Genomic DNA, 25976 nt, shown 5'->3' with positions numbered 1-25976 from the left:
TCCCTCCTGACTTGGCTTTAGAGTGCTCAAATATCTTGTTTTTCATTCCAGTGTTTGCTAAGAACTTCCGTGTCAATGCTGTCATGAAAACATCTGTGTTGCTGAGCTGGGAAGTGCCTGACTCCTATAAATCTGCAGTGCCTTTTAAGGTAAGAGTGGGATTTGGAGAACAGGAAGGTCCACCTGTAGCAGTGAGCAGGACAGGGTCACCACAGTAGCTCCATGATGGTGATGACACAAGCTTGTCCAGCCTGACATGGAGCTGAGGTGTGAAAAGTCATAAATTTGATTTAATCACAAGAAATTAGCAGGACAAAGTGGTCTGAAAACTAGCCAGTGAATAAAACTAAGAATAGCTCCTTTTACAACATGCCCTGTTTCAAGCGTCCATATCACTTCCATGGGTTACTTCAGAGCATCAGGGCAGATGCATAATCTCAGGGAGTGAAGGGAATCAAACTTCCTGAAGGTCTCACAGGTGTGAGTGGCACAAAATGTGTCAGTACAGAGGGAACTCTGCAGGAATGCTGCTCTGTTTTCACCAATACAGTTCTGGATGTGGTGTCACCCAGCAGGCTGCAGAAAACACTGATGACCCTGCCTTCCTGCTCTTCTCTGACCCCCAGTGCTTGTCACTTACTTGGGTAAACGACTGGAGTGTGTAGATCTCAGTGCAGTTTCTCTCCATTAAGAAACAAGACCAACGTGTCACATCATTAAAAATAATCTTCCAGCCTCAACGCCAATGTGCTGCCCCTGCAAAGGTGCTGGGGCGGGGTGGAGGCAGTGTGCCTTCTCTTTCTCCTTGCATGTGCCTCCTTCCATGCTGTGCCTAAAGTGCAAATACAAGGCCTGCATGAGCTGTGGGGGATCCATGGCCAGGGGAGTGTGGGGAAATCTTGAACTGCATCCACATCAAAGTGTGTGAGTACCTCCCCTTCCTTGTTACTAGCTCTCCTTGCTTAAACCCTGAAGCTGAATTACCTTGATCAATAGCAGGCACTTGTTAACATACAGTTTAGCTGAAGCAGACAAGGCTTTTGTGAAGACCTTGTGGTATTCAAAGCACTCCCAGATGCAGGGAGCATTAGGATCAGTGTTCAGATATCTGGCTGCAAGAACTTCACAGAGCCCTGTTACTTGGCACTGCTGCAGAGCCAGTGTGCTTCATTTTGCCTTGTTTTGTGGCCCAGAGCCCACATTGCTGCCTACAGTGCAGTGCTGGAAAGAGAGCATTACTACCCCACAGGGATGAGGGGTGGTTGGAGGTAGCCAGGAGCCAGCAATGTAATGCTGATGCCCTGTCTGTCTCCTCTCCTAGCTGCAGAGCTGTGATTGCTATCACAAGGTGACTCTGGGTCTGCCCCTGCTGTGGGTTCACCCTCAGCTGACACGGGAGATGGCATTAGCCACTTGTTAACTTAAGAGCAGTCATGCAAACCAGAGTGTTAGAAGGATATTTCTCTAATAGTGCCTTCTTTTTAGGAATATTCCCAGACTTGCAGAGACACACGTGAGTCAAGGCCAGGAGCAAAGAGGGTCAGCTGTAACTCATTGATTGTGCCAGTTGAAAGAAATCCTTAACCTTCAGGATTTAGTGTTTTTATAAACAAGATTCACCTCTCTCCTCTAATTCAGGCACATGGGATGCTGAGGCCAGAGCCTAATACTGTAACTAGCATAGCAGATAAATCTCCATGGGAACAATTAGCATTATCTACACTTGATAAACAGTCTCATGCTAAATCTATGTCCCAAAGGGTGTCATATTCTACTTTAACAGATTTAATTAAAGTAGATATTGTTTCGACAATGAATATTGAAGCACAGGCAGGACTAGTGCTTTTTTTATTAGAGAATGAACTGAGACCTTAAGATTTTTCATTGCTGCCAAATCAATAATGAAGTTTTGAGATCTCTTTGGGGAATTTTCACAGCTTCTTCTGCTCCAGGAGATAAATTCCTTGTAAAATGTTGCCCAGCAGTAGTGGTGAAGCAGAGGCACTATTCCTTTTATTATTCCACCTGTGGAAGGTTGTTCTGGAGCTTTCATGGAAAGTGCAAGATAGATACAACCTTCTCCTTGGGGAAAGTGCATTTTCCTGAGATACATTCTTCAGCTTAACGTGGGACAGAGGATATAGTGGTTAAAGGCAGCATTACAAGGTATTTTAGAAATGGGCAGAAGGAACAGCGCCTTTTGAAAATTATAATGATACGGGTTTGGAAATAACCCCTGAGAATGCTGGGCAGTGCTTTCTCACAGTGTGTCCTGTAGAATGTAGTAATTACTCCTGCCTGCAAATACTCCAGCCTTGTCTACTTTTCCAGTGAGTTGTTATCTTTCCCAGTGTTGCACACTATGTGTCTTTTCATCTTTTAGTTCAATACATTCTGTACTGCCTTGAAATCAAATATGAGAAATTCAGCAGTGACATTTAGACCCACCTAGCTTTGCAAATCTTTTCCTGTGGGTAGGAGCAGCAGAAATGACATTTTACAGCAATCTGTGGGCTGGTCAGCACTGTTTGGCAGTTCAGAACCCTTGGGCCAGATTTGCTGCTGACTCTGGTAGTTACCAGTGGGCCATGATGCAACCTCTAAATAGCATTCTTGCTTGAGCTTCTGGGCATCTTCCAGCAGCACAGGAATGACTGTCTCTGAGCCCTTACGTTAGTGTAAGGTTTACGTAGAGGCCTTAACTAATGGTGCATAACATTTGAGAAGACAATGTGTTGTGGCAGGTAAAGGGGCATGGAACTGCTGCAGCAGCTGTGAAAAGGAGGGATGGCAAAGAATGCTTCAGGAAAGCATTGCAAATGCCAATTTCACTGTCTTTGGATGCAAGTTCCTGTGCGTGTCAATAAAAATCATCATCTGGTGTTAGCACTGATTCGGAGGCTGTATCCTTGCCAGTTATAGTGCAGAAGAGGCAGGGAAACTCTGAACTGAAATTCCTACCATCTCTTCTGCCTCCTTTTGCTCTAGGAAAATGGCTCTGTCCCCAGCACATGCTCATGTACAGGCAGTTGGTGGGTGTCTTCCCTAGAGCACACTGAGAAGCAGTTGGTGATGCCTTTATTAGGGAAGAATTCATAATGAGAAATCTTATCCAAGAGGCAGCAGAACTCTGTAGGCTTATCATCCTTTCAGCATAGTTGTTAATGCTGAAAGTTTGATTTTGTTCAAATCTCTGTGGAAGCACATGAAAGAGAGGTCTTGCTGCTCCCCCCAGGACATGCCCTGACTTATTGGCATCTGGTGTATCTAGACCTGTACTATTGCAATGTCATTGGAAGAGGTGGCGCTGGTCCGGACAGCAAAGCTGCTAAGATGATTTCAAGTCTAGTAGTCCTGTCTTTGGTGTGCCTACTTCTGTGTCAGAGCAACTACTTACCTGATATTCCAGTGCTGCAAGAAGCATTTCTTCATTTTGATTTTTCACTAATTTTAGCACTTAGCTGATGTACATGTCTTTGGAGAAGGGGATTAAAGCCTAGGAGGAAATACCATTAAGAGGAGTCACAACAGAAAACAGTTCTCTGGCTGTTCTACTATGCTACCCTTGACAGCTTTTTCCACATGTGAAGCAGCAGCAGGGCCTTTGTCCCTGCAAACCTGCTGCTTTAGTTACTTACTTTTGCAGTCCATTCCTGAAAACTGAAGCATGTCAACAAATGAGATTAATTGCTTCTCTTCTCCATAGCTGGCTTCTCTCTGCTGCTGTGTTACTTGGTAGGAGTCTTCTCTCAATAGCAAGAAAGCTGGAGCTCTTTTCCTGTCCTGATCTCCATGCAAAGTGACATGGAGAGGATTGAAGCATGCTGTGGGTATCGCTGTTTGGATAACACAAAAGCTGAGCTGCAAATTCTAGGCCTAGCTCGGTCCTTGTGCTCCACTGTCCTTCAGATCTCTTTCCAGGACCTCTTTTCCTTCCAGCTCCAACACTGAACATTAGAGTAGTGCTAATCAGCTGCCCTTGTCCGAGAAATCTGGCAGCTTTCTGTAGAGTTCAGCCACCTGCTGAAAAGGGGACTTGTAGGAAAGTTTGGTCCCCCTCCTTGCTGCTGACATCAGCCTGAACAGTGGGTTCAGCTGGTGAAAAATTATTTCAAGTAATTAGTATTCCACAGAGCTGTCTTCTCTCTCTTTCAAGGCCACTGTTGAAACAAGCATATTTTACCATGGGCTCTCTGCCTGTAACACCTACTAACTGGCATGGTTTAACATGCTCCAGCTCTACCATTGCCAGTTTTTGGCATGCTGTGTCTCTGCACCACTATCAGGAATCCAGTGCTCACCTGCCATGCTGGACAGTCACCTGGTGCAAAGAAATGGGCTGGGACACAACCTATGGCCTCTCTAGCTGTCCACACCCCATTGGTTTTTGTCTCTGAGGGCTGTGTGAGTTCTTGCTTTGCAGAGGCAGCACCCAGGGTTTTGGGGTAAAGAGTTGTTCCAGCAGGATCAGGATTGAGGTTCCCAGGGCAGATGGGCTGCTGGGAGCAGCTAATCCAGCAGTTTCCATGGCTGCTGTGCCTGCAGGGAGGTTGGGTCCTGTATATCTACAGCAGGGCATTGAGAAATGTTGTTAGCTGAGGGGTCCACAGGGGGAAGCTGTGCATGGGGGGCTGCCCACTGCCCCCAGCCACCAGCAGCTCTGCCCTGCCCTGCCCACAGCCCCTCGCTGCAGGCACGGCAGGGAAAAGCAGCTCCGACCTCCTGCCCACGGCTGTGTGGCGCCAGCATCTGTTGCCATGACGACAGGGTGTCACACCTGCAGAGCCGCCATTCTGGGTACCAATTTGTGAGCCCTGTGCCGGATTTGTCAGATCATTGGTGAGGCGTGTAACCCCCCGGTCACCTTGCTGAGAGAGGGATGATCTGCATTAAGCATCCAACCGGGCATCAGCTGGTAGACATGGGAATGACACCAATTTAAAGCAGACAGGATTTTACACCACAAGCCTATTACGTGTTGTAGCCTCATGAGACAAGAAACAAAGACCCTTTCATTTCCACGTGGGGGCAAAGCACAGCCATCTGGATCCCTCCCCCAAGTAGGTACTGAAAACAGTGCGTGTGGCACCACCAGCCTCACTGCTGGCCCTGGCCACCCAGGCTGAGATGACCCCTCTCTGCTCCATCACTGTGAAGCACAGAGAGCAGAGCTCACCCTCTGCTGGGGGTTGCTCTTCTTTAGCTAAAGATTTATGGCTGTTTACAAAGCATACAGTAGCCAAACCACCTGAGGGAGGGCCCAGAGCCAGACTGTCATCTCTAGTGCTGCTATTTTGAGTGTGAGTTTACAGCAGCAGCTGTCAGCTGCATGAACATGTCCTTTTCCTGTTTCAGATTCTGTACAATAGCCAGAGTGTGGAGGTGGATGGCCACTCAATGAAGAAGCTCATAAGTGACCTCCAGCCAGACACGGACTATTCTTTTGTGCTAATGAACCGTGGGAGCAGCGCAGGGGGGCTCCAGCACCTCGTCTCAATCCGCACTGCTCCTGATGTCTTGCAAAGCAAACCCATCGCCACAAACAAGTACATACAGGAAGGAAAATTCACACTAACTCTTCCCAAAGTGCAGACCACTGTGCCTGTTCGGTAGGTGCTATTCCTGGGTGGAGAAGGCAGGGTGGGGGGCTAGGGGTGTGGAGAGAAAGGGCAGACCTCTGCCAGCATGTGGATTCTGTAACCTGGGAGTGAATTTCCAAGCAGGCTGTGTTACAGAGGCAGGCATTTACCCATAATATGGATCATGGTCTTGGCTCTTTCTGAGCAAATATTGATGTGTGATAAAATTAAGACAATTCTCTGACAGTTTGCCCTCACTCTGGTGGGTATACTCCAGATGCTTCTGGCAAAAATACAGTTGAGGATCAGGAGGGACTTTCACTGACACTGTATAATATCCTTTAAATAAATAATGCCTAAAGCCTCAAGGAGATTAAAAAAAGCGAGTGTGTGGAAGTCTTATTCGTTACTGTGGTATCCTTGAGCTGAAGCACAATTTCCCCAGGGTTCTTGCTACAATCCGATTATATAAATGTCCTTCTCACAGCTCCTACACCACCCTCTGGAACCCAGGCTGTAGATCTTCATTATTCTAATGAGTGGTAATGGCAGTATTCTCATCTCTGGTGCAGCTGGAAACCAGCTTTGTCCTTACTGAGCTCTTTTGCTGTTTAAAGGTGGGGAGAGGAGTAGGTCATCCTTGAGTCATATGGCACACATTATTTGATGAACTGCCAGAGAGATGGCTCAGGGTCCAGTGTTTACACTTCCTTCCTTCCTTCCCAGGTGGTACTACATCGTGGTTGTGCCAGCAGACCAGAGCACCAGCACCCTGACTGCTCGGTGGCGGACACCTGATGAGATGGAGCTGGACCAGGTAGGAGCCTGTAGCAGCTGCTGTGATGGAAGTGGTTCCCAAACAGCCCAGCACACTTCTCCCAGGCCTCCTGGCAGCAGCATGATGCAACAACACAGTGCAGGCTGCACATCAGAGATGGGGGCTCTGGGATGGGTGCCCACTCAGCCTTTCTTCATTGACACAATGTAAGAAGGAGGCTGGAGTCAGGCTAAGGAGGAGCAACCTTCCAGAATGTGCCCCCCTAGGAGACCATACTTGAGTGTCTCAGAGCTCTGGCCAGATCCTGTCACAGGTCATACAGCACTTTCAGCCTTTTTCATATGAAATGACCAATCTGATATTGAAAATAAGCTAGGAGAGAAAACTATTGGTTTCAGTTTTTAAGCCTTTTTTGTCAGGAAGCTTTCCTACTCTGGACAGGACCTAAGCCTGCAGTGTAGATAAAGAGTTCATTCTTGTGTCTAACAAAACACACAAAGCTCCCTTTGCACCTGCTTGTTATAGGCTTTGAGCATTCACCAGCCATTACCCCAAGATGCAACTTGTCCTGTGCCAGGGGTGCTCTGACACCAGAGGCATGAGCAGGTGTCAGGAGAGTCCCACACTCTCCTGGCTTTGTGGGCTCTTTCTTCCCCACACACACCACCACCCCCAAAGTGTAAAGGAAAAATTCCAAGAAATCATGCACAGAAAGATTAATTAAGATAACAAAGCTGCAAGCTTGAAGCACTGAGAAATGACAAACAGTCAGAAGCTGCAAGTCAGCCCTTGGCTTTATTTACATGATCACAGTCACTCTTGTGGGTTCCAGCTCCACAACGTGTATTTGTGGTTCTATTCTGCAAAATGAAGCACAGCTATGTGATGGAGAATCACTCTCAGGTCTCCTGCATATTTTCAGTGCAGAAATTCTCCAGCATCATAGATGTCACAAGAAAAAGAAGACCAGCATGTGGAAGGTTGCTTTGGTTTTCAGCTTTAGATGGTTGAAAGCCATTGAAAGAACTAGTGTCTGTCTCTATCTCACCCAGCATCAGGCAAATTATTTAAACCAAAATTTTCATTAGCATCCAGTGTCTTGCATATGCGATGTTTTTGAGTGCTCAGTTTGAGATCTTGGAGCTCTCATTTGCAAAGCCTAATCATCCCAGCTGCAGAGAAAGTCAATAGGAGCTGGATACAGTCAGTGCTATAAAGAAAATACTAAGTTTTCTTGAAAAACAAAACAAGCTGATGTCTTTTCAATTTGACATTCAAATTTAGTAGACTTTCTTTATATTAATGTTGCAGCATTTCTGTTCTTCATCTGTAAAATTGGGATAATCACTTTTATCTTGACTCATATGGGTGTTTGGAAGATAAGATCATTAATGTTTGTGAAGTACGTGTCCATAGAAAAGCCCATGAGGAAATTATTAATTTTGTCTTCAGAGCTGGATTTGAATAGTAAGCAATAAACAAGGCCTCAGGCTGTATAATGCAAAGAAGAAGACAAAATGTGGACTCTCTGCTCTTTGATTAAGCACTGTCTGTCCTGTGTATTGAGTAAAGCAGGGGACTTACAGAAAAGATAGTCTGTGACTCTGCAGTCAAGGGTGCAGCACAATGCACGTATATGAGACAGCTGAATTAATTTTGCACAGGCAGTATTAATTTTCTAATTTTTCAGGATCTGAACTTTGCAGGCCTAGCAGTTTTCTGATGCAGTCTTTTGCTGTGCATTTCACGTATAAGTGGCAGAAGCCTCCCGCAACCTTAACCACAACCAGAGCCCTGTGGTTTTGTGTACATGCACATTGAGCTGCACTTTCTGCTCCAAAGATCTCAGCTGTGATCTCAGCCAGATGTAGGAGAAGGGTGTAGGAAGCAAACTCCACACTCTGAAAACCATCTTTCTGCTTTCTACCCTCAGGATTACAATGACATTTGCAAAACTAAGATTTCTTTGGCCTCTTTTTTTATTTTGTTGGGGTTTTTTTGTTTTGTTTGGTTTTTTTTTTCTGGTGATATTATAATGACAAGGTATAGTTCTCCTAAATTGCTTCCATGTGAGTACTGATAAGAGGACAAGGATGGACTGTGTAGGGGACAGATTAAGGGGTTTCTTACCCAGCTTCTCCTCCTCAGGGGGAGCAAGCCCAGCTCAGCAGCGTGACTTTGTGTGTACATCACTGTCCCTAGCCCTCTGATGTTCCACGTCTGCCCTGACAATGTTGCATTGATAAATTTCTGTGTGAAATGTATTTCATCCCTCCTTCTTCATTTTGAATTAGAATTTCTCTTCAAAACTTGATATTCATTTTTATTCATTGGAAAAAGAGATCTTTAAAAATTTGAGTAATTTTTAGCAGTACAATTGGATTTTTGTGCATTATATCCTTTCTCATTAAATTGTGCCTATGAAATTTGCCATTTTTCTCTGAACATTCCATGTAATATGTTACCATTCTGTGTGTTTTAAACAATGCTCTGACTGCAGCAGAGCAGCAGGTAAGATACAAGGACACTGACAGAAGGAAAAGACACAGCAAATGTCACTTTTCCCCTAAACATCAGCATCAGCTGTAATTCACATCCAGTGTCTGTATAGAGTGTGAGTTGCTGTGCAGACCAATAATTAGGCCACAGAACATGGCTTGGTTCCCCCACAGCCCATTGGGGTACATGACTCAGGGGGACAGTCACAGCCAGGCTGTCTCAAACCTAACATTTACCATGTCAGCTTCCCAGGACTCTGGATGCTTCCAAAGTTGAGATCCTAGTGGAGGTTCTTGCAGTGAGGTTCTGCAGACAGATGCTCCAGCAATGCCTAAATGGATAATACTTGCTTCTGGCTCCTTAGTACCACCAGATACAAGTCAAACCCAGTTAACATCTCCTCCCTTCCCTTCACCCCTGCTGAGTGCTGCAGCCAGGAAGGTGACAGTGGGAGGTGGTGTCACGCTGTCAGCAGTGGTGATGGCACTTTGTTTGTCCCCAGCTGCTGGAGGCCATAAGCCAGGGGAGTCAGAGCAGGCGGCAGCGACGCCAGGCAGACAGACTCAAGCCCTACATTGCTGCTCAAGTGGATGTGCTGCCTGAGACCTTCACCCTGGGGGATGAGAAGAACTACAAAGGTTTCTACAACAAGCCTCTGTCTCAAGATCTGAGCTATCGCTGCTTCGTGCTGGCCTCGCTGGAGGATGGGGACACGGTAAGGACTTTCTGGAGGGGCACAGCCTGTCCTAGCTGAGCTGAGCTGGGCTCAGTGCAGGCAGGGTGAGCAATTGCTGCAAGGCAGGATGACAGTGTTGTCTGTGAAGGAGGAGGGAGGAGGCTGCATCGCTGGCCTGAGCGAGCGGAGGGAGCCGTGGGAATTGACTTGATAAATGGTGTTTGTGGAGGGAAATGGCACCGTGTGTTCCACATAACAGATGAGTGTGGAGGACAGTGTCAACACACGTTCTGCATAAGCTCGGTTCTGGCTTGCAGGGCTGTGCTCAGAACCTTGGCACATGGTTGGGATGGGTTCTCATTCTGCTTTGGTTCAAGTAAGTGTCTGTAGAAAACAGTCCACTAAATCCTACCCTGCACAGCAACTGCTGAGACTGCACTGAACAGGATGCTTTCCCTGCAAACCTGCCCTCACAGGCACTTCTCTGCCCAGATTTTCACTTTGAGATGACATCTGGAGAAGCAAACCTGTCTCCCATCATAGTGGATTATCAGCAGGGCACTTCCCTGCTGTGTGGGGATTCCTGTTCCTGCATGTCTCCCTGCTGGAAGCCAGCAGCACACGGGACCTGGGTACGGGAGAGGCTGATGCCCTAAGCAAGGAGCAGCCCTACAAGACCTGGATATCAATGCCCAGCTGTAAACACAGGGCAGGAGTGGTGGTGGCAGCAGTAGCAGTAGCCAGTGTGTAAATAATGGAAATAATAGAGATGTGCCAAATCCTTTGGTTGGATTTCAAGCTGTGGCTTCCTTCCTCAGCCTCATTTGCTTGTAATGGTTCATTAGGGCTGATCAGGTTCTTCATTACTCATCCAGCTCATGTGTTCTTGTGGCAAGATGTGCACATCGATGAGGGGAAAAAGAGTCATAGATTAACAACAAGGTAAGGCAGAGGCCTTGAGATGACTATCCTGACAATCCCTTTCAAGAAGAGGTGACCATAACTAGTTGATCCCAACTATAATCATCATCTTCTCACTAGCACAGACCTCTAGTAAGCCACCAGCAAGCAGTAGCACTCCTACAAACCTCCTATATAACCTGCTCCTACAGACCACCTTTCTGCATCCCGTGCTGCATCATATCCACTTTCATTTGGATCATGAGGCACTCTGTCCAAGGCTGTGCACTATCTCCCCCACCCAGCTCCTCTGAAATTGTTTGCTCTCTAGTGTCAGCAGGAGAGGATAACATTGCCTTTCTTCAAAGGCTGAGGGAATGTGGTTGAAACACTGTCTCTGGGAGCACGGGCACCTGCACTTTGCAGTCTGCCTTTGGAAATGCCACTGAGATAACAGTCCTTCTGATCTCTTCTGTATCTGATTCCATTGGAAGGCAATGCCTCCAGAGTGTGTTTGAAAAAATACTAATCTTTGCCCCTTACACAAAGCTTTGGAGATGGTCACACTTTGCTGCATACATCAGCATGTGCTGCTTCCCTCCCCCACCACTGATGCACCTTGACCTTCCTGAGGAGTTGCAGGCAAAACCTTTTTGCTCCCTCACAGAGTAGCTACTTGCCCAAGAAAGGAGAGTTGCAGGCTTTTTTGTCTGTGCCATGCTCAGAGCTGCAGCTGACTCCCTGCCCTGTTGTTTAAACTGGATCCAGGGGTGTAGGAACAGTCTGATGGGTTGCAGTGGTCCTGTGCAGACATCCTCTAAGAACAGCATTAAACCAGGAGCTGGCAGCTATTTCAGTTATTGAAACAGAGTCTTGTAGGGCTGAAAGGTTTCAAAAAGTGGCAACCACCCCCCGTGCTTCTTTCCTAGACAGTGGCACCTCTGCTGATAAATCTGAGGAGAGCAGCTAGGATGCTGAACTAGTGCGTGCTGCCAGAAGGATGTCCCAGATAAGAGCATTTTCTGTACTCCATGTTTGAAACCAGCCTGGCTGGGATCAAGGGCACCTGTGAGAGTAAATCAAGATGTGCATTTGTGTGACACCAGCAGGCTCTTGATTTTTCCCTTTCTTCTCCCTATATATGTGAAGACATGAAGTGCACGTTTAAACTCCAACCTTAAAGCAGGAGATTTATAGATCCACAGGCACCTCTCCTGTGACGGAAACTTTCTATGGCAGGGGCAGAGCTTTCTAACTCCTTAGTGCCTGGCAGCAGGTGCTGCTCAAAAGCCACAAGGATGGAACTGATACAGCTCTAGCCCTCTCTAATAGGTAGAAAGGATTTGTTTCTGCAGCATTTAACCCTTCTGACCCAGCAGCACTGTGCTGTGAAGGCACAGCACAGCTCCATAAGCCTTAGAAGCAGCAGAACACCAGGTGCAGTGTCATTTTTCTGCAGGAAGGGTTTGGGTCTCTGCTGATTCTGTCTAGCTAGTGGGGCTAGAAAGGTGTCCTTTCAGGTTATAAATCACTGGGCTGCCACGTTGCAGAGAGGAAAGGAACCTGTAAGAATGAGCCTCTTTCTAAGGTCTGTTTATCAAAGAAATCAGGTAGAAAATGTTCCTGTCATTTCATTCCTTTAAGAAAACCCGCCTCACCCAGCAGGGGTTTTCCTAATATAACTCTATCTTGAAGAGATGTGTTGATATCAGCACAGCAGGTATTGTAAACCACTTAGGAATCATCAGCCAGCCTCATTGTGCGATTGTTTGGGATTCAAAGGCTTGTGATTTGGCTCCAAGAGAGTCCAGGGCTGGCAAGGGGCTCTTAGCTGGGCTTCTTGAATTTTGCACCTCCAGGTCAGGTTTGTCAGCCATGGAGGTGCTGGCACTGGAATTGTTTCACACCAGCAGAGTCGCTGGCACTCAGAATGTGTCAGGCCAGACAGAAACTGTTGTCACAGCTTGACTTCCACTGATGCCAAGGGAAGGAGTATCTCATGGTATGTTGCTGGGGTTTGAGAAGCGTGACCATTCTCTGCTAGCCAGAAGCAAGGGGAAACCTCAACATTTCAGGGATGTAACTGTTGCTTTAGCATAATGGACGCTTGCTTTTCTCTCCCTCTCCTGCCTGTGCTGTTCAGAAGAGATATGCAGCCAGCCCCTACTCGGATGAGATCGTGATGGAAGTGGCATCAGCGAAGCAGCAGGATGAACCAGAGATGCTGTGGGTGATGGGACCTGTCCTGGCTGTGATATTAATCATCATCATTGTCATTGCCATACTTCTCTTCAAAAGGTGAGATCCAGTCTGGGACATGGCAGTTATGGCATGAGCCCTAGAGGTGCTGGAACCTTCCAGGCCTTCCTTGTAAGGAAGGTACAGGGTGCTCTGACAGACAGTCCTTGGTGGTCATGGGGAGGAGGAAGGTCTCTACCTGGCACAGCAGAAGGCTGCTTTGTAAGAGAGCAGAAGGGCTGGGTATGCAGAAGGTAGTTAACATCAGCCCCTGAACACAGCTGCTGTGGATTCTGGAAGCATTTGAACAGTGGGACGGAAGAGAGCAGCTTTGTCCCTAAAGCCAGTCTGACTGCCCTCTCGTCACAACTTGGATTGGCAGCTTGGGAACTTCTCTAGTACTGGTTTTCTATAGAAATTGCCTGCATGATCTGTGGGAGCTGCCCCCACCCCCGTGAATTTTGACTGAAAAACATGACCTTGGTGGAGAGAACAGGGCATGGATGTGCCAGGCTGAAATCAGAGTGGAGCTCTCTTCTTAGGGCCTCTCAGTCCTCACTACTGGATCAGAACCACCCTCACACTGTGCTCCCCGTATGAGCAGACACCTCCTTTTGCCTCTCAGAGCAGTCCTGCTCCAGTTGTAACTGTAGCGTGTGATGATTGTTAGTCCTCTGGAGGAGCCATGGGTTGCATTTGCATGTGTTCCTGTAGCCTGTTCAATTACAGTAGGTCATTCTCTGTCAGCTCAGCTCTGAGGTTCTGCTCCTCCTGGGCTCTCTATTTACATATGTCTCTCTAGCTGGAGAAGGGAGCTGCCTTTGTTGTCTGATTAAATGGAGTTCTGCTGTGCATGTGCAGTCAGTGCCTTTCTGTCTCAGTGATCATCTCCTTTCTTCTGTTCCTGCTTTTCCCTGGATCTAGTAAGCAAGAAAGGTATGAATCCATTTTGTCTTTTTGTTTTCCTAAAATTTCAAGTCTATTTCCCTTTTTAAAAGTCAAGCCTGAAGCTATTAAGGGGAATCTTTGTTTTTAGGTATGTGGAGCATGCCAGCCTTAGGAGTTTACAAAGACTTTGTTTCCTCAAAGGTATCGGCCTCCTAGCAGTTGTTAGCCTCTCACAGCTCTCAGGGAGAATTTCCAACATAAAGGCTTCCCAGATTGCTTTTGCAATTAAATTTAAAAAAAAAAAAAAATTAAAAAAAAATACAGTAACAGCAGTTATAGGGGTTGCTTTGTTTTCTCAGTCACTTCAGACTGAGAGCTGTTCCCTCAAAAATGCAGGCACATTCCTGCAGTCTCTAATGAGGAAGCTTTGAGGGAATACTAGGCAACTGTAAGAAACAGCATGTTTGCTGGTCTTTAATGAGAAAAAACGGCCCCAGAGGGGATTTCTGTACCAGGGCCCCATAGAAGCTATTCCCACCTCGCCTTAGCTTTGCCCTGTCCTGGAGTTGTGTGGGTGGAGTACCAGGAAGCCCTGGCTTGCAGTGCCCAGATCTGGCATACATGTCCCTGCTGCATCCTCGCCCACGGGGGAGCAGTCTATCCTCTTCCAGCACCCCCATGTGCTCAGAGTGATGCTGTGGTCTTGTCCAGCCTCTCTGTGGAGGTACTTTCTCCCAAAGGTATCTGTGTGTAATATTCAGAGTGGCAAGTCTGTAATGGGAATGAATTGAAGCTGAGCTGCAGTGGACAGTTTGGAGTCTGGAGGATGGTTTAGGAGTTGCCCTGACTGGGCTAATGAGACAGAGATAAAGTTTAATTATGTGCTGTGCCCATTCCCCAAAAAAGATGGCCCAGTTTGCTTGGGGACTGGTACACAGCAGCACATTGCACATCCTGCTGTGCTCCTGATAGGAGGTTTATTTGTTGGCTGTGTATTCTCCATTCTTTCTATCAATGCTGTCAGTCCTTCAGCTCTTTTGTCTTGGTCCAGGCAGCTGGAAGGCTTCTGACATGTTGAGATGCCTCAGAGTAGTGTAAGACTCACAAGCTGGTTCTGTCCATTGAACAGCTCCAGTGTTTGCTGCAGCCTCAGGCTGCAGATGGAGCACACAGGCTGGGACAAAAAAGGAACACACGCAGGTTTCACTCATGATTTATGCACTATGTTTTCTCTAAGTGCCTCTCATTAGTGGCAGCCCAGCATGCCCAGCCTCTGATGGAAGTGAAAGTGCCCTGTACCTGTGAGAGCATTTGGGATCATGCATGGTTCAGGGTCATTACTATCCAGGGATGCAGCTGCCTTTGTGCAGAACCTGGCAGCCCTTCAGTGTGCTTCCAGGGGCCTCTCACAAGGAGGACCAAAGCAGAGACTGATTGTTGCCATTTGCAGGCTGGTAAATGTGCTAGCGTTTGTGTACAGCAGCAGTGCTGCAGCTCCCTCTCTTCCAGGAACCAGCAGGTCAACAGACTGGTTCAGGCAAAATCCATTTGGGGACTGTAACCAAAAGACAAAGTCTCTGTGTACTCCTGCATGCTCAGTCTGTTGGCCAGGTGCCAGGGTCAGCACAGGCTCAGAAGAGAGAACTGCTGTGCTGCTCCTGCCCAACACCCTTCTCCAGCCCTTGGGTATACCCACCATATTTGTAATCTAGAGCTAGAAGTGGGACCTAGAGATTCACTAGAGACTTCTCTTGCAGAATTATATTTTCTTTAATATTCATTTGTCCACTTTTTGATTGAATCTGTTCCTGCTTTGCCTGTGAATTCCAGCAAGAGCCTGAGGTGGTGGCATCGCTTTAGGCATAAATATAGCATGAAGAGACAACATTGTATTTTATTGTTCCATTAATACACGCCTTGGGTGCCTTCAACCATTCAAGACATGTATTAATGGCCCAATAAAACACACCCTGAAGAGCCTTTATACTATTATATTACAGCATTCTATATTTAAATATTTCTAATACTTGAAAAAATTTTATTATATCCTTCCACTATAGGAAATAGTTCCTAGAGACAGTTAGAGGAAACAGCATCTTGCATCTATCTGCATTTTCTCTAATAAATACTGTGCAGAATACCACATTTCAAAACTGCCTCACTAATCAAACATCTGACATTGCTTATATATAATATTTCCTGTGTCATAGATGGGAAATTGGAGGCACAGAAGATGATATAACTTACCCGGAGCCCCAGGAGCCTGGGATGCACTTGGCTGTCTGGGACACAGGGACCCAGACTCCCTCCTAGGGTGATTCATGCCAGTCTCTGCCAGAGCTTACCTGCTTGTCTCTCCTCTCTGTCCACAGGAAAAGGGCACATTCCCCCTCTTCCAAGGATGAGCACTCCATTGGCCTGAAGGACTCACTCTTGGCCCACTCATCTGACCCAGTGGAGATGAGGCGACTCAACTACCAGACTCCAGGTAAGGAGCAGCTCATCTTCTTGAATCCTGCTTCCTCTGGTTCCCCTTATCCATGTCCCCATGCCAGAAGTAGAGTGAGGCAGAGTTGCAGTCCTTCCCACCCTCCAGGAGATCCACACTTTCTCAGTCACAGTGACACAGAGTGGGCTTTAGACCAAGGATGTCCAAGTATCTACTCCGGGTTGCAAATCCTTCTCCCTGGCCCTGTCACTGCAGGCCTCTGAGGCTGGGGAACCTGGATGGGGCTGGCCTCTGTTGTGTGGTGTGTGTCAGATACGGTGTGAAGCTCATTACAGTTGTCCTGAGCTAGGAGGAGCCTCCATACAGTCGGGAGTGTCCACATCTGGGAAGTTCCCAGGTGCTGAACTGGCTTCACCCTGGCTGAGCTTCAGTGCTGAGCACAACTGGTGCAGTGTTGGCCACATGGGCTGCATCTGGGGCAGTCAGAAGGTACACAGAGCTCTTGTACACTGCTAAAGGTGTCCCAGCACCTTCATTCTGGGATCTTTGGTGTGCTGACTCTCCTACTCTGCTCAGCTAAGTGTCAAGAGAAGAGTTACCTGCAGACTACGGTGCTCTGCAGCCAGTGCTGTGACCCCCTGAAGGACTCTGCTGATCATGGTGGTCTCAGAGCAGAGGATGATAGTTCAGTAAAAGCCATTCTCTGCATGCTGCTTTCACTGGCCTGGGATGCCTCAGGCTGTAGCTTTGCCAGCTCATGGAGGCAGCTGTACTTCACACTGCAGAAAGGTCTTGTGCTGCTGCTTTGTGTGTGCACATCTCTGATGGCACTGAAAGCACAGTGCCTGTCATTGTAGTGATCAGAGACAGGCTCGCCCTGACTCGTTCAGAGCCTTTCAGAGAGTCCAAGTCCTAGATGAACTGAGGGAGCACTTGGGCTTTTGTGATGGAGGGAGCAGTTCAGCAGCAAATGAGGCACATACAGCTCTCTTCTAACTTGCAGCTCCTCTAACCTACTTTCCTTTTCCTCCTGCTGCTCATTCATCTAGGAGCTTTCATCTAATAGGAGAGTTTTGAAGGGGCCATTTCCTGATGTAAAACTGCTATGTCTGGCAGGGGGGGCAAGAACAGCCTTTCCTGTTGCCACTCAGAGCAGTCTGGCTCACACCTGGGGTGAGCTACACCAGCACATCTTTTTCTGTGCCAGGGCAGCTGTCAGGGGTCTGTAGTTAGTGCATTTCCCAGGCAGAACCAGGGCAGATCTCACGTGTGGGCAGCAGCAGGCTGGTAGTTGCCAGCAGAACTGGCACATTAATTGGTCACAGCACAGCACAGGATGGTGTCACAGCACAGGAGGAAAATGCTGTGGGGAGCAAGGAAGGCACGTGTGCCAGAGGAAGAGCATCTCAACAGGCAGATCATGAGGAGCAGCACTAGGGAGGGGGTCACACCCAGTCAGCAACAGCTTGCAGCTCCTTGAGGAGGAGCACAGTGTTAAAACAGGGCTGCTCCAGGACAGCTGTGTGTGGGGACAGGCCTCTGTGACATGTCTCCATGTGGGCACAAAAGCCATCTTTGCTGTCTGCTTGTGGTTTGCATTGTGTAAAGAATTGTGACAAGTCAGGCTTGCATCTGCTCCCGTCTTCAGAGAGGTCAGGGTGTTTGCAACAAGGATGTCCCTTGCCAGACCTGTAGCAAGGTTCAAGAGCTGCCATCAGAGAGACGGGGAGCCAGGAAATTTTCTTTTCCTGTCTGTGAGTGAGGATAAGCCAAAGATGCTGCTCCTTTGGTAAGTTTGCAGAGCTCTCTGGAGAGATAAAACCAAGCCAGAGTGTGCAGTTCGCTTGAGACAGCAGCAGGACCCTGGAATACTGCCAGACAATGCTCCCCTACCAAGAGGCAGCACTCTGTCCTCCTCCCCTTCTCCCTTGTGAGTCTCTGAGGGGTGGAAGCGGGTGTTGTGCAACTTGAAGTGACTGTTCCACTCCTGATGAGCTTGTCCTCATTAATGAGGCGCATGAAATCCACCAAGCCCAGTGGGCCCAAGCTGTTGCCTCTGTCACCTGATGGAGGTCGAGGCAGTGCTGTGAGAATGCATTGACAAGAGGCGCTGGCCACCAGCCCTGGTAGTTGGTCTCCCTGCTGGAGCTTGCTGAGCAGGGAAAACTTGTTTAATGCATAATTAATTGGTCTACAGTTATTAAATATTAAGCTTTTTCATTTTTGTGGTTTTCACTTCAGACAAGGGTTATTCCCCACTGTTGGCCTCCCTGTACTAATGTACTGCCGTGCCAAGTCACTGAGAGGATACAGGACTGGGCAGTGTCCCAATACACCATGAAAGGAGACTGAGTTGTGCTGCTGATGAGCTGTGAGCGAGCTGGAGGCTCAGGACACAGAGCAGAAGTGGCTGGGGCTGAGTGGCTGGGGCAGTCCCCCTGGCCACTGAGTAGCACAGATGTCCCCTGTACCTGCCTTCTGCTGGCCTTTGCAGGCTTCCCTGGGGCATGGGGCTGGGGCTAATGGAGTGCAGTGAGATATGGAGCTCTCAGTGTCAAATGAAGGCCTGTGGACTCCCTTGCAAGTAGCTCCAGCTTCACGTGTTTGCCAGTGTCAGGGGACAGCCCAAGCCACCAGCCTGCTGTGTGTGTAACAGCTGGTGACAGAGCAGCCCCAGGGCCAGGCAGTCGGTCCTGTGCTGGAGGGAAGCTCCCGGTGCTGTGGTATATGGTGCTTTCCTTTTCATCTTCATCTCGTTGTCTTTCCATCTCTGAACCTCTGCAATGATGACTAAAGGCTAATGGGATTTCTGTTCTTGCCCCATTTCTTTTCTTTGCAGGTGCCAGTGTCCCCTGTTGCCCGAATATCTCAAGTTAGTTTTAACTCCTGTTTTTATCTTACGACACCTTTTGCTTTTTCTTTCCCTTTCTCTCTCATATCTGTATTTTTTGTTTCAATGTCATGAAGATCACCTTCACTCACAGCAGACTGTAAAATGGCAGTGATTCACTTTCTGACATGATGTGTGGGGCCAGGCTCGGTACTGCTCGCACGGCACTACAGCAGCTCACTGCAGGACAGTGCAGAAGGGAAGGTCCTGAGTGATGGCTGCCAGGAAGCCTCTGCAGCAGCCCTTTCCCTGCTCTCCAGCCTCCTACCCCCTCAGAGTGGTAGGCCAGGCTCTGCCATGGTGTCAGGCCTGCAGCTGGCCCTGCGTGGGGCTGATAATAACCTTGGCCATTCTGGAGGGAGTGACCAGCTAAAAACCCCAGATGGGCAAATTGAAAGGGGCTCTTCAGTGGTTGAACACACTCTCTTCCTAAACTGGTTTCCCTAGGCTGGGTCATCTCTGTCACAGACTTAGGCAGAACACATGATGGTCTCTGGACTGCCTGCATTTGGTCTGCTTCGCAGTGCATCTCAGTCACAAAGAGGCACTTACTGCCCTAGCAGCTGGGATGGAGTAGTACCAGCCTGCAGATAAAAGTGCCCCTTTATCACTTGTCTTCTGAGCTTCAAGTTAATCCTCAAACAACCATAAAAACATGGCCACCCTGCTCTGGGATGTACAGGCATCTATGTATGCACACAGGAATGGGAGAAGTATGTAGGATAAATACTTCCCTTGGGAGTAGAGCCAAGGGCTTTGTCATGTGTGTCTCTGCAGGCATTGTGAGACCTCTGAGCTCTTCTAGCCTCGTGGTGAGCTCACTGTCCTCTTGCAAGAGCAATTGGAAGAGCTTGTGGAAGTCCTGGCAGTGTGTACAAATCTCCATCTTGCCCTGCACTGTCAGTGGCTGTTTTTCTAGGTTCGCCATAATGGGATTCCAACCACCTCTTTCTCCCTGCCTGCTCTTGCAGCTCTTTTGTTGCTGCAACACTGCTCTGGCTGGTAAAACACAAGTTTGGAGAGACCACCTTGTGTTTCTCTGCAGAGATGAGGGTCTGCAGCTCTGCTGTGGTCTGTGTCTCTGCTGTACTTTGAACATAACCTTGTTGGAAGAAGCACATACTGTTGCTGTGTTCCAGTCTCTTTGTCTTTCCTGCCCCACACTTCTGTCTTGGTCCCACACTGTTCTCATCATTCAATTGCTCATGAGTGACAGCTCTGCAAAGGCTGCTCCTGAGCTACAGCCTCAGAGTTCTCACATGAGTGAGGAAATTGTGCCAAAACCAGCATCATCTCTGTCCCTTTGAGGGCTTGCTCAGCCACCTCGGGGATCCTGATGAGTGAAGTGGCAAACAGGACCATCTGCAGGAGGACCTCAGCACAAGGCAGAATAGGGGTATTTCCTTCTCCACCTGTCCGTGTGTTCTCAGGCCATCTGTGGATAGCTGTGCACTGCCAAGCGATGGCAGGAGTGTGTGTTGGATTGGGTCTTGCCTGTGTGCAGTGATGTCAGATGTTTTATGCAGAGGTCAGAGGTGTAACTCTTCCATGTTATCACCTTGTGACTTGTCACCACTGTGTAAAATGTGTGTACCCAGCCTGGAAACTGCTCCATCACCTCAGTGGCCCATCACTGCCATCTGTGGCAGTGTTCAGCCTCCTAAGCAATTGAGAAGCTTCTGGCTGTGCTCCAGCCTGTCTCCCTGGGTGTGAGTCAACAGCTTCAGTCTATTAATAATCATTATTACCCATGTGGGGTTTCTGGGAAACCCATAGAGCAGCCAATGGAGTCACGAGCCTTGGGATTTGGATGATGAGTTTCACAATCACGTTCCTGCCAGTTCAACATCTCAGCATCAGAGAAGGAGGTTGTGATGGTTATGAGTCCCAGGGCTTCAGGAGGGCTCCTCCCAATCCCACATGCACACCCCCACAGTACCTGTCCCTTGTGTGGGATCTGTGGGATCCCTTCCTCTGGCCTTTCTGCTGAGCAGAGCTTTAGCTGTACCCAGGATGAGCTGTAATGTTGCATCCTTTATTTAGCCCGGGCGAGACTTCTGCCATGGCTTGAACTGCATCCCAGCTCACAGCAGCCTCCCAGAAGCTGCTGGAGGGTACATTGCTGCCCATGGTGCCTTGCATGAACCAGCCCAGAGGAGCTGGATTTTGGGCCCTGGAGCAGGCTCTGCTTCTGGAGCATCACTGAAGAGTTATGTAGCTGTGGACGGAGCTGCTCCTCAGCTCTCAGAATGTTGTTCAATGTCCTACCAGGGGATCAGCCATTCTTCTATGGGGCCCTTCTGTCCCCCTTCTCATCCTTCTCTAATGCCCCCAGGACTGTGACAGCATCTGCCTACCCAAAAAGCTGTGCATATGCACTGCAGAGGTTTCACTGCAGGTCTGGCAGAATTTCTTTGTGGCTAATGCCATTGTTAGGAGTAAGCAGGAAGATCAGCCTAAGCCCTTGGCAGCCAGAGCACCAGTGTGTTCAACTTCAGCCCAAGCGGGGGCCCGGGGAGAGCAGTGGCAGCAGTGACAGCAGTGGCAGCAGTGACAGCGTATCCTCGGCCTGCTCCTGCCAGGGGCTGGCCGAGCCCTGCCCACTGCGTGGGCTGCTCTGTGTGCCCGTGGCTGTGCTGTCCGAGCATGCCCACCCGGTCATGGCCATTCTGCACATCCCCTCTGTGTTCCGTTCACCGCCCGGGAGCGTGCCGCATGCCTCAGCTTCCGTCCATGTCCATCCCGCCCAGCGCTTCCCATAGTCACACATGGTGTCCGCCCTGCACCCACCTCCTGGGTTTGCTGTGCACATGCTCTTGCTGAGCCTCCCTCGGCCGTGCAGAGCCGTAACCATTCTCCTCTCCCTCCTCCCTCCTTGTCTCGCTTGCAGGCATGCGTGACCACCCCCCCATCCCCGTGACCGACCTCGCTGACAACATCGACCGGCTCAAGGCCAACGATGGGCTGAAGTTCTCCCAGGAGTACGAGGTGAGCCTGAGAGCGGGACGGGCAGCAGGGCAGAGTGGTGCTGGCCAGGACCTCAGCAGAGAGGGTCTGGTGAAAGCTGAACTGTGCCTCCCCTGCAGCAATACTGCGTGGTCAGTCCCCACGCCAGGCCCTGGGAGCCTGCCAGCTCTCCCTGCCAACCCCACAGTGCTGGGAACTCGCCTTGAGCAGTTAAAGCATGGCTGGTACAGGGAGAAGACCTCACAGGAGAATGCACAGCAGCCTGCCATGCTGCCACCATGGTTATGGTCTTAGGAGTGAATGGGAGCTCATGTCTGCTTACCTGGACTGTCACTGATTACTTTGTTCTGCTCTGTGAGGGCTGCACTCCATCCATGTTGGCTGATGTATTTCAGTCCACAGTACCCTGTGCTCATTCACTTCCATCTGTGTTCAAAGCTTTGCTCTCTGCACCATCCTCTGATGCCAGCAAACATGCATTGTGAGTTTTCATTCCTGCTTTCCCTGTAATCTCCCACTGGATTGTGCTGGCATTAGCCGTATTACTGTGCTATTCAGCATCAGTGCCCATAGAAACCCTGCTAATGTCCCACTGCCCTGGAGTAGTCCAAGCTCCCCTCCCTGCATAGAGCTCTCTGCCTGTGACCTGCAGTCACGAGCTGCAAATTTGCCTGCACTTCTGGATCATGCTCCCACCGTTGTCTCTGGTGTAGCCCCATGGTAGGTACTGTCTGCATCCACTGTGCTGCCTTTGCTGACACACACAGGGATGTGCTGGGTGTTTGGTGAACCCCTCTACTGCACCTCTCTCAGCCCAACTCTATCTCTGTCCTCTCTGAGAACAGCTTGCCAAAGGGAGGGAATTTAGAGGGAAAGGGGCTGACCTACCTGAGGGCTGCCTTACCTTTTTTGGCACTTTCCAGGCTGCATGATCAGGTTGCAACTATTTAAATAGGGTAAAGTTCTTCTGCAGCCATGAGAGCAGGAATGGAAGGATGATGTTTTGCAGTGCTTATATGCAGAGCCCTCTTGAGCTGCAGGGGCATTGTAAATAAACACCCCACTAGTATTAAAGAGGGAATAAATTTGGGAAGTGTTCTTTGCATGTGTTATCACTTCTGTTTGAATTGTTATCTGCCTGTGCCTGTGGCCACCCCTTCCTGCACTGTACCTACACTGATTTATGAGATGAGATCAGAGCATTTGCCCACAAGGTAGGATTATATATGCCAGGAAAGGGAAAGCAGATCTCTATGTTGAGAAGGTAAGGGACGAATTCCAGTTAGTTCAAAGGGTATGCTGTGTGTATCTGAGGAAGGCACAGAGCTCTTTTTTTGCTTTGGGATGCCAGGTGGAGGGTCTTGGCATCCCTATGCATTTACAGTCTGAACCAGAGAGATGAGCTACAGCATTATGTTGTGACTTGGGAAATGTTAAAGAAATACTATGCTTCCCTTGCAATTACCTGTGTGCTCATGTATGTCCTGCCAGTGGAGCTGAAGTATGCAGTCATATCTGTCTGCCTTGGGCTTTTTGCTGCCAGTCAACTGAAATGTTAAGCAGGGCTGTCCACTCTGCTATAGCAGGCTGTGACTCTGCTGCAGGGTGGGAATTCAGCAAGATCCAGTGTCTCTGCACTCCCATCCTCACACTAGGCCTATGCTCAATAGAGCCTACAGCATAATACTGAGCTGTGGGAACTGTTTTTGAAAAAATGAGCATTAAATAAATTCTCTTAGCTGCTTTCATGAGCCTCTCTCTTCTCATTTCTCTTTCTTTAGAATATCATGGCTGGTTGAGAGCACCAATCAGTTGTACTTCTCATGTTGAAGCAGCTATTAAGTAGCTGATTGTTGCACATAATTTTTTTCCCCTGGATTCTGCTGTGTTTGACTCCTCATCATCAGAAAATTGCTGAACATGACAGGCTTGTACAGTGTTTGATACTAGGATGGACCCAAAAGTAGAAGGTGTTGCACCTTATTGGCATGTGGGGATCAATGTAGTCATCTCCCATTTGAAATGCCAGTGAGAAGAATCCTGGGCTGAGTTTGAGGAGAACAGCAGCTGCCTGTGCAGGACTGCTGCAGCCGTGGGTCTGCTCTCATCCTGATCCCTGTGGGTTTGGCAGGGCAGCAGCTCCCTTTGATAGGAGGGCTGCAGGGCAGGATAGGCATGGTGTGTGCTGCTGACTAAGGAAATCTGCAGAGTGGATGTGGAAACAGCAGAGCTGGGAGGGGAGCAGGCTGAGTGGCCCCTGTGAGACCTGAGAGACAGGAACTACACCTTATTATATGCTTGCATTTGCACTAAGCACTGGTACAGCCCCAGTGTTCACCCTGTGACTCTGTGAGCCCCAGATCTTACGTAGAACTGAGTGGTGACCCAGTGCTTTGAGAAGTGAAGGCCCTGACCCTGTTTCCCATGGGATAATGGTGCTGCTAGAATGGGCATAGCACAGCTGAGCAGGGAGACACAAGGGAGGAAGGCATGGCAGGTGAGCTCCCAAGGCCCATCTGCTGTTTGATTGTGCTTTGAAATAGTTGCATTTTAAGTGTTTTTGTAAAGCAGCCTGTCAGCCTAACATCTCTGTGGGGTGCAGGGCTGTTTATAGATGGCTCACATTCCAGGAGCAGTGGCACCACAGGCAGAGAGCAAATATTTAAAAGCACTTTTAACCATTGAGGCCAGCTGGCCTAGAGCCATCAGTCTGGCACTTGCCTCGGCTGTGCAAGCAATAGCAGGGTAACCTAGACACAGGTGACATGAAACAAGACCTGTCAGCACCTCCCCACAAGCCTGGGAAGGGGGCAGGAAGGGTGACAGAGATTTTTCACAGCCGTCTGACCTCTATCCCCACCGGTGAGAGAACAAATAATATTGCTCACACCAGTTTGCCAGCCTGCATGGCCGTGCAGCCCATGTGACAAAGCCAGCACAGAGCAAGCTGTGTGCTGGCTGCAGTGAGCAGGCTCATGAGCTGTGGGTTAGCCCCCGGCACCTGGGACCCATCCCAGCTGTAGCTCCTGGTGCCCCTGGTGCGGCAGGAGAGGCTGAAGTGCAGCTGCTGGGAGCTGAGCCGTCTGCAGGCACAGTTCAGTGCTGCCATCTGCTCTGGCACGGGGCAGAGCGCAGCCCCACCACGCCGTACAGGCAGGCAGCAAGCCGGAGAGCAGGGCACAAGGGTCTGGCAGCTGCTTCTGGCCTGGCTGCACCAGGAAAGTATTTCATTTTTAGTGTACAGTGAGAGCTACAGCGAATTTACAGTGTGGGATTAGTGGAATTAGATAAGTAGAAGGAAGGCTGAGCCCCCTGACTGTGGATGTGCAGATGGTGGCAGGCGCTGTCGCTGTGTTGGAGCTCCTCCTGTGGGCACCTTCCCAGGCTGCAGCCTGTGCTCCCGGAGCAGGATGCTGCCCAGGACGGTGCAGAGTTCCTGCCCTGCACAAACCGCTCTGCACACACGCACCACATCTCACCCTCGTGCTGTGGGATCCAGCGTGCTGAGCACTGCTGTCCCCTTTTGTGCTGTTGGCAAACACAGGACAGGCTGGCTCCAACCAGCACCGGTTCCTGCTCTCTTGTAGTGCTCTAGATTCTGCATCACTTTCCCAGGAGATTTTCTCCTTATTCTATTCCAAACAGCAACTTGTCGCTACTGCCGCTCATGTCCTGTCCATCCAGCATGTCCATCTAGTGTATGGCCCCCAGGAGCAGAGCGGGTGATGAGAGCCTGGCCGTGTGGCACTGCCTGGCACATTAGTTCTTAGTAGTGTTTAGGTTGTGTGAGATTTCACTGTGCTCCTGCTTCCCATGTGGTAGGGAGGCTGCAGACCTTTCCTCACAGTTTTCTGTAGAGCAAAACACCGGTGGTTTGCCCAAACCCTGTGTTCACTTCCATTTCCCAAAAAGCCACAGGACACTGCACCTCCCGTGCCTGCAGCCCTGGCAGGGCAGGTTAGGCAGCAGGAGAGGTGCTTGGGTCCCTGGGGCCAGTGAGCCCAGGAGTGCTGGGCCCAGGAGCAGGGAGCCTTGGCTTCATGGGCTTGCCCGGTTTAATGGCTCATTGGGAAGCCGCCTGGCAGGCACATGGCGTTCACGTTCCGGTAATA

At 49.2% G+C, this 25976-nt stretch overlaps 1 protein-coding gene across 16 annotated transcripts in view; it reads left to right on the top strand.

Annotated features, from left to right (window-relative positions):
• The window catches only part of PTPRF (protein tyrosine phosphatase receptor type F), a 375339-nt gene that overhangs the window by 327154 nt on the left and 22209 nt on the right, over positions 1 to 25976 (top strand). For 11 of the 16 annotated variants that reach the window (XM_077785383.2, XM_085585737.1, XM_085585740.1 and 8 more), the window contains 8 exons: positions 52 to 149; positions 5356 to 5609; positions 6306 to 6396; positions 9359 to 9571; positions 12576 to 12730; positions 15931 to 16046; positions 18847 to 18879; positions 21788 to 21885. In XM_077785383.2, the coding sequence (XP_077641509.1) occupies positions 52 to 149; positions 5356 to 5609; positions 6306 to 6396; positions 9359 to 9571; positions 12576 to 12730; positions 15931 to 16046; positions 18847 to 18879; positions 21788 to 21885 (1058 nt within the window). The remainder of the gene's footprint in view (positions 1 to 51; positions 150 to 5355; positions 5610 to 6305; positions 6397 to 9358; positions 9572 to 12575; positions 12731 to 15930; positions 16047 to 18846; positions 18880 to 21787; positions 21886 to 25976) is intronic. The other 5 variants (XM_021528106.3, XM_021528089.3, XM_021528079.3 and 2 more) reach the window with 1 other exon arrangement.

The sequence above is a fragment of the Lonchura striata genome, chromosome 8 (assembly GCF_050655825.1).
Source record: "Lonchura striata isolate lonStrDom1 chromosome 8, ASM5065582v1, whole genome shotgun sequence".
Lineage (NCBI taxonomy): Eukaryota > Metazoa > Chordata > Aves > Passeriformes > Estrildidae > Lonchura > Lonchura striata.
The sequence above is the reverse complement of the archived record's forward strand: the minus strand, read 5'-3'. Positions and strand labels throughout refer to the sequence as shown.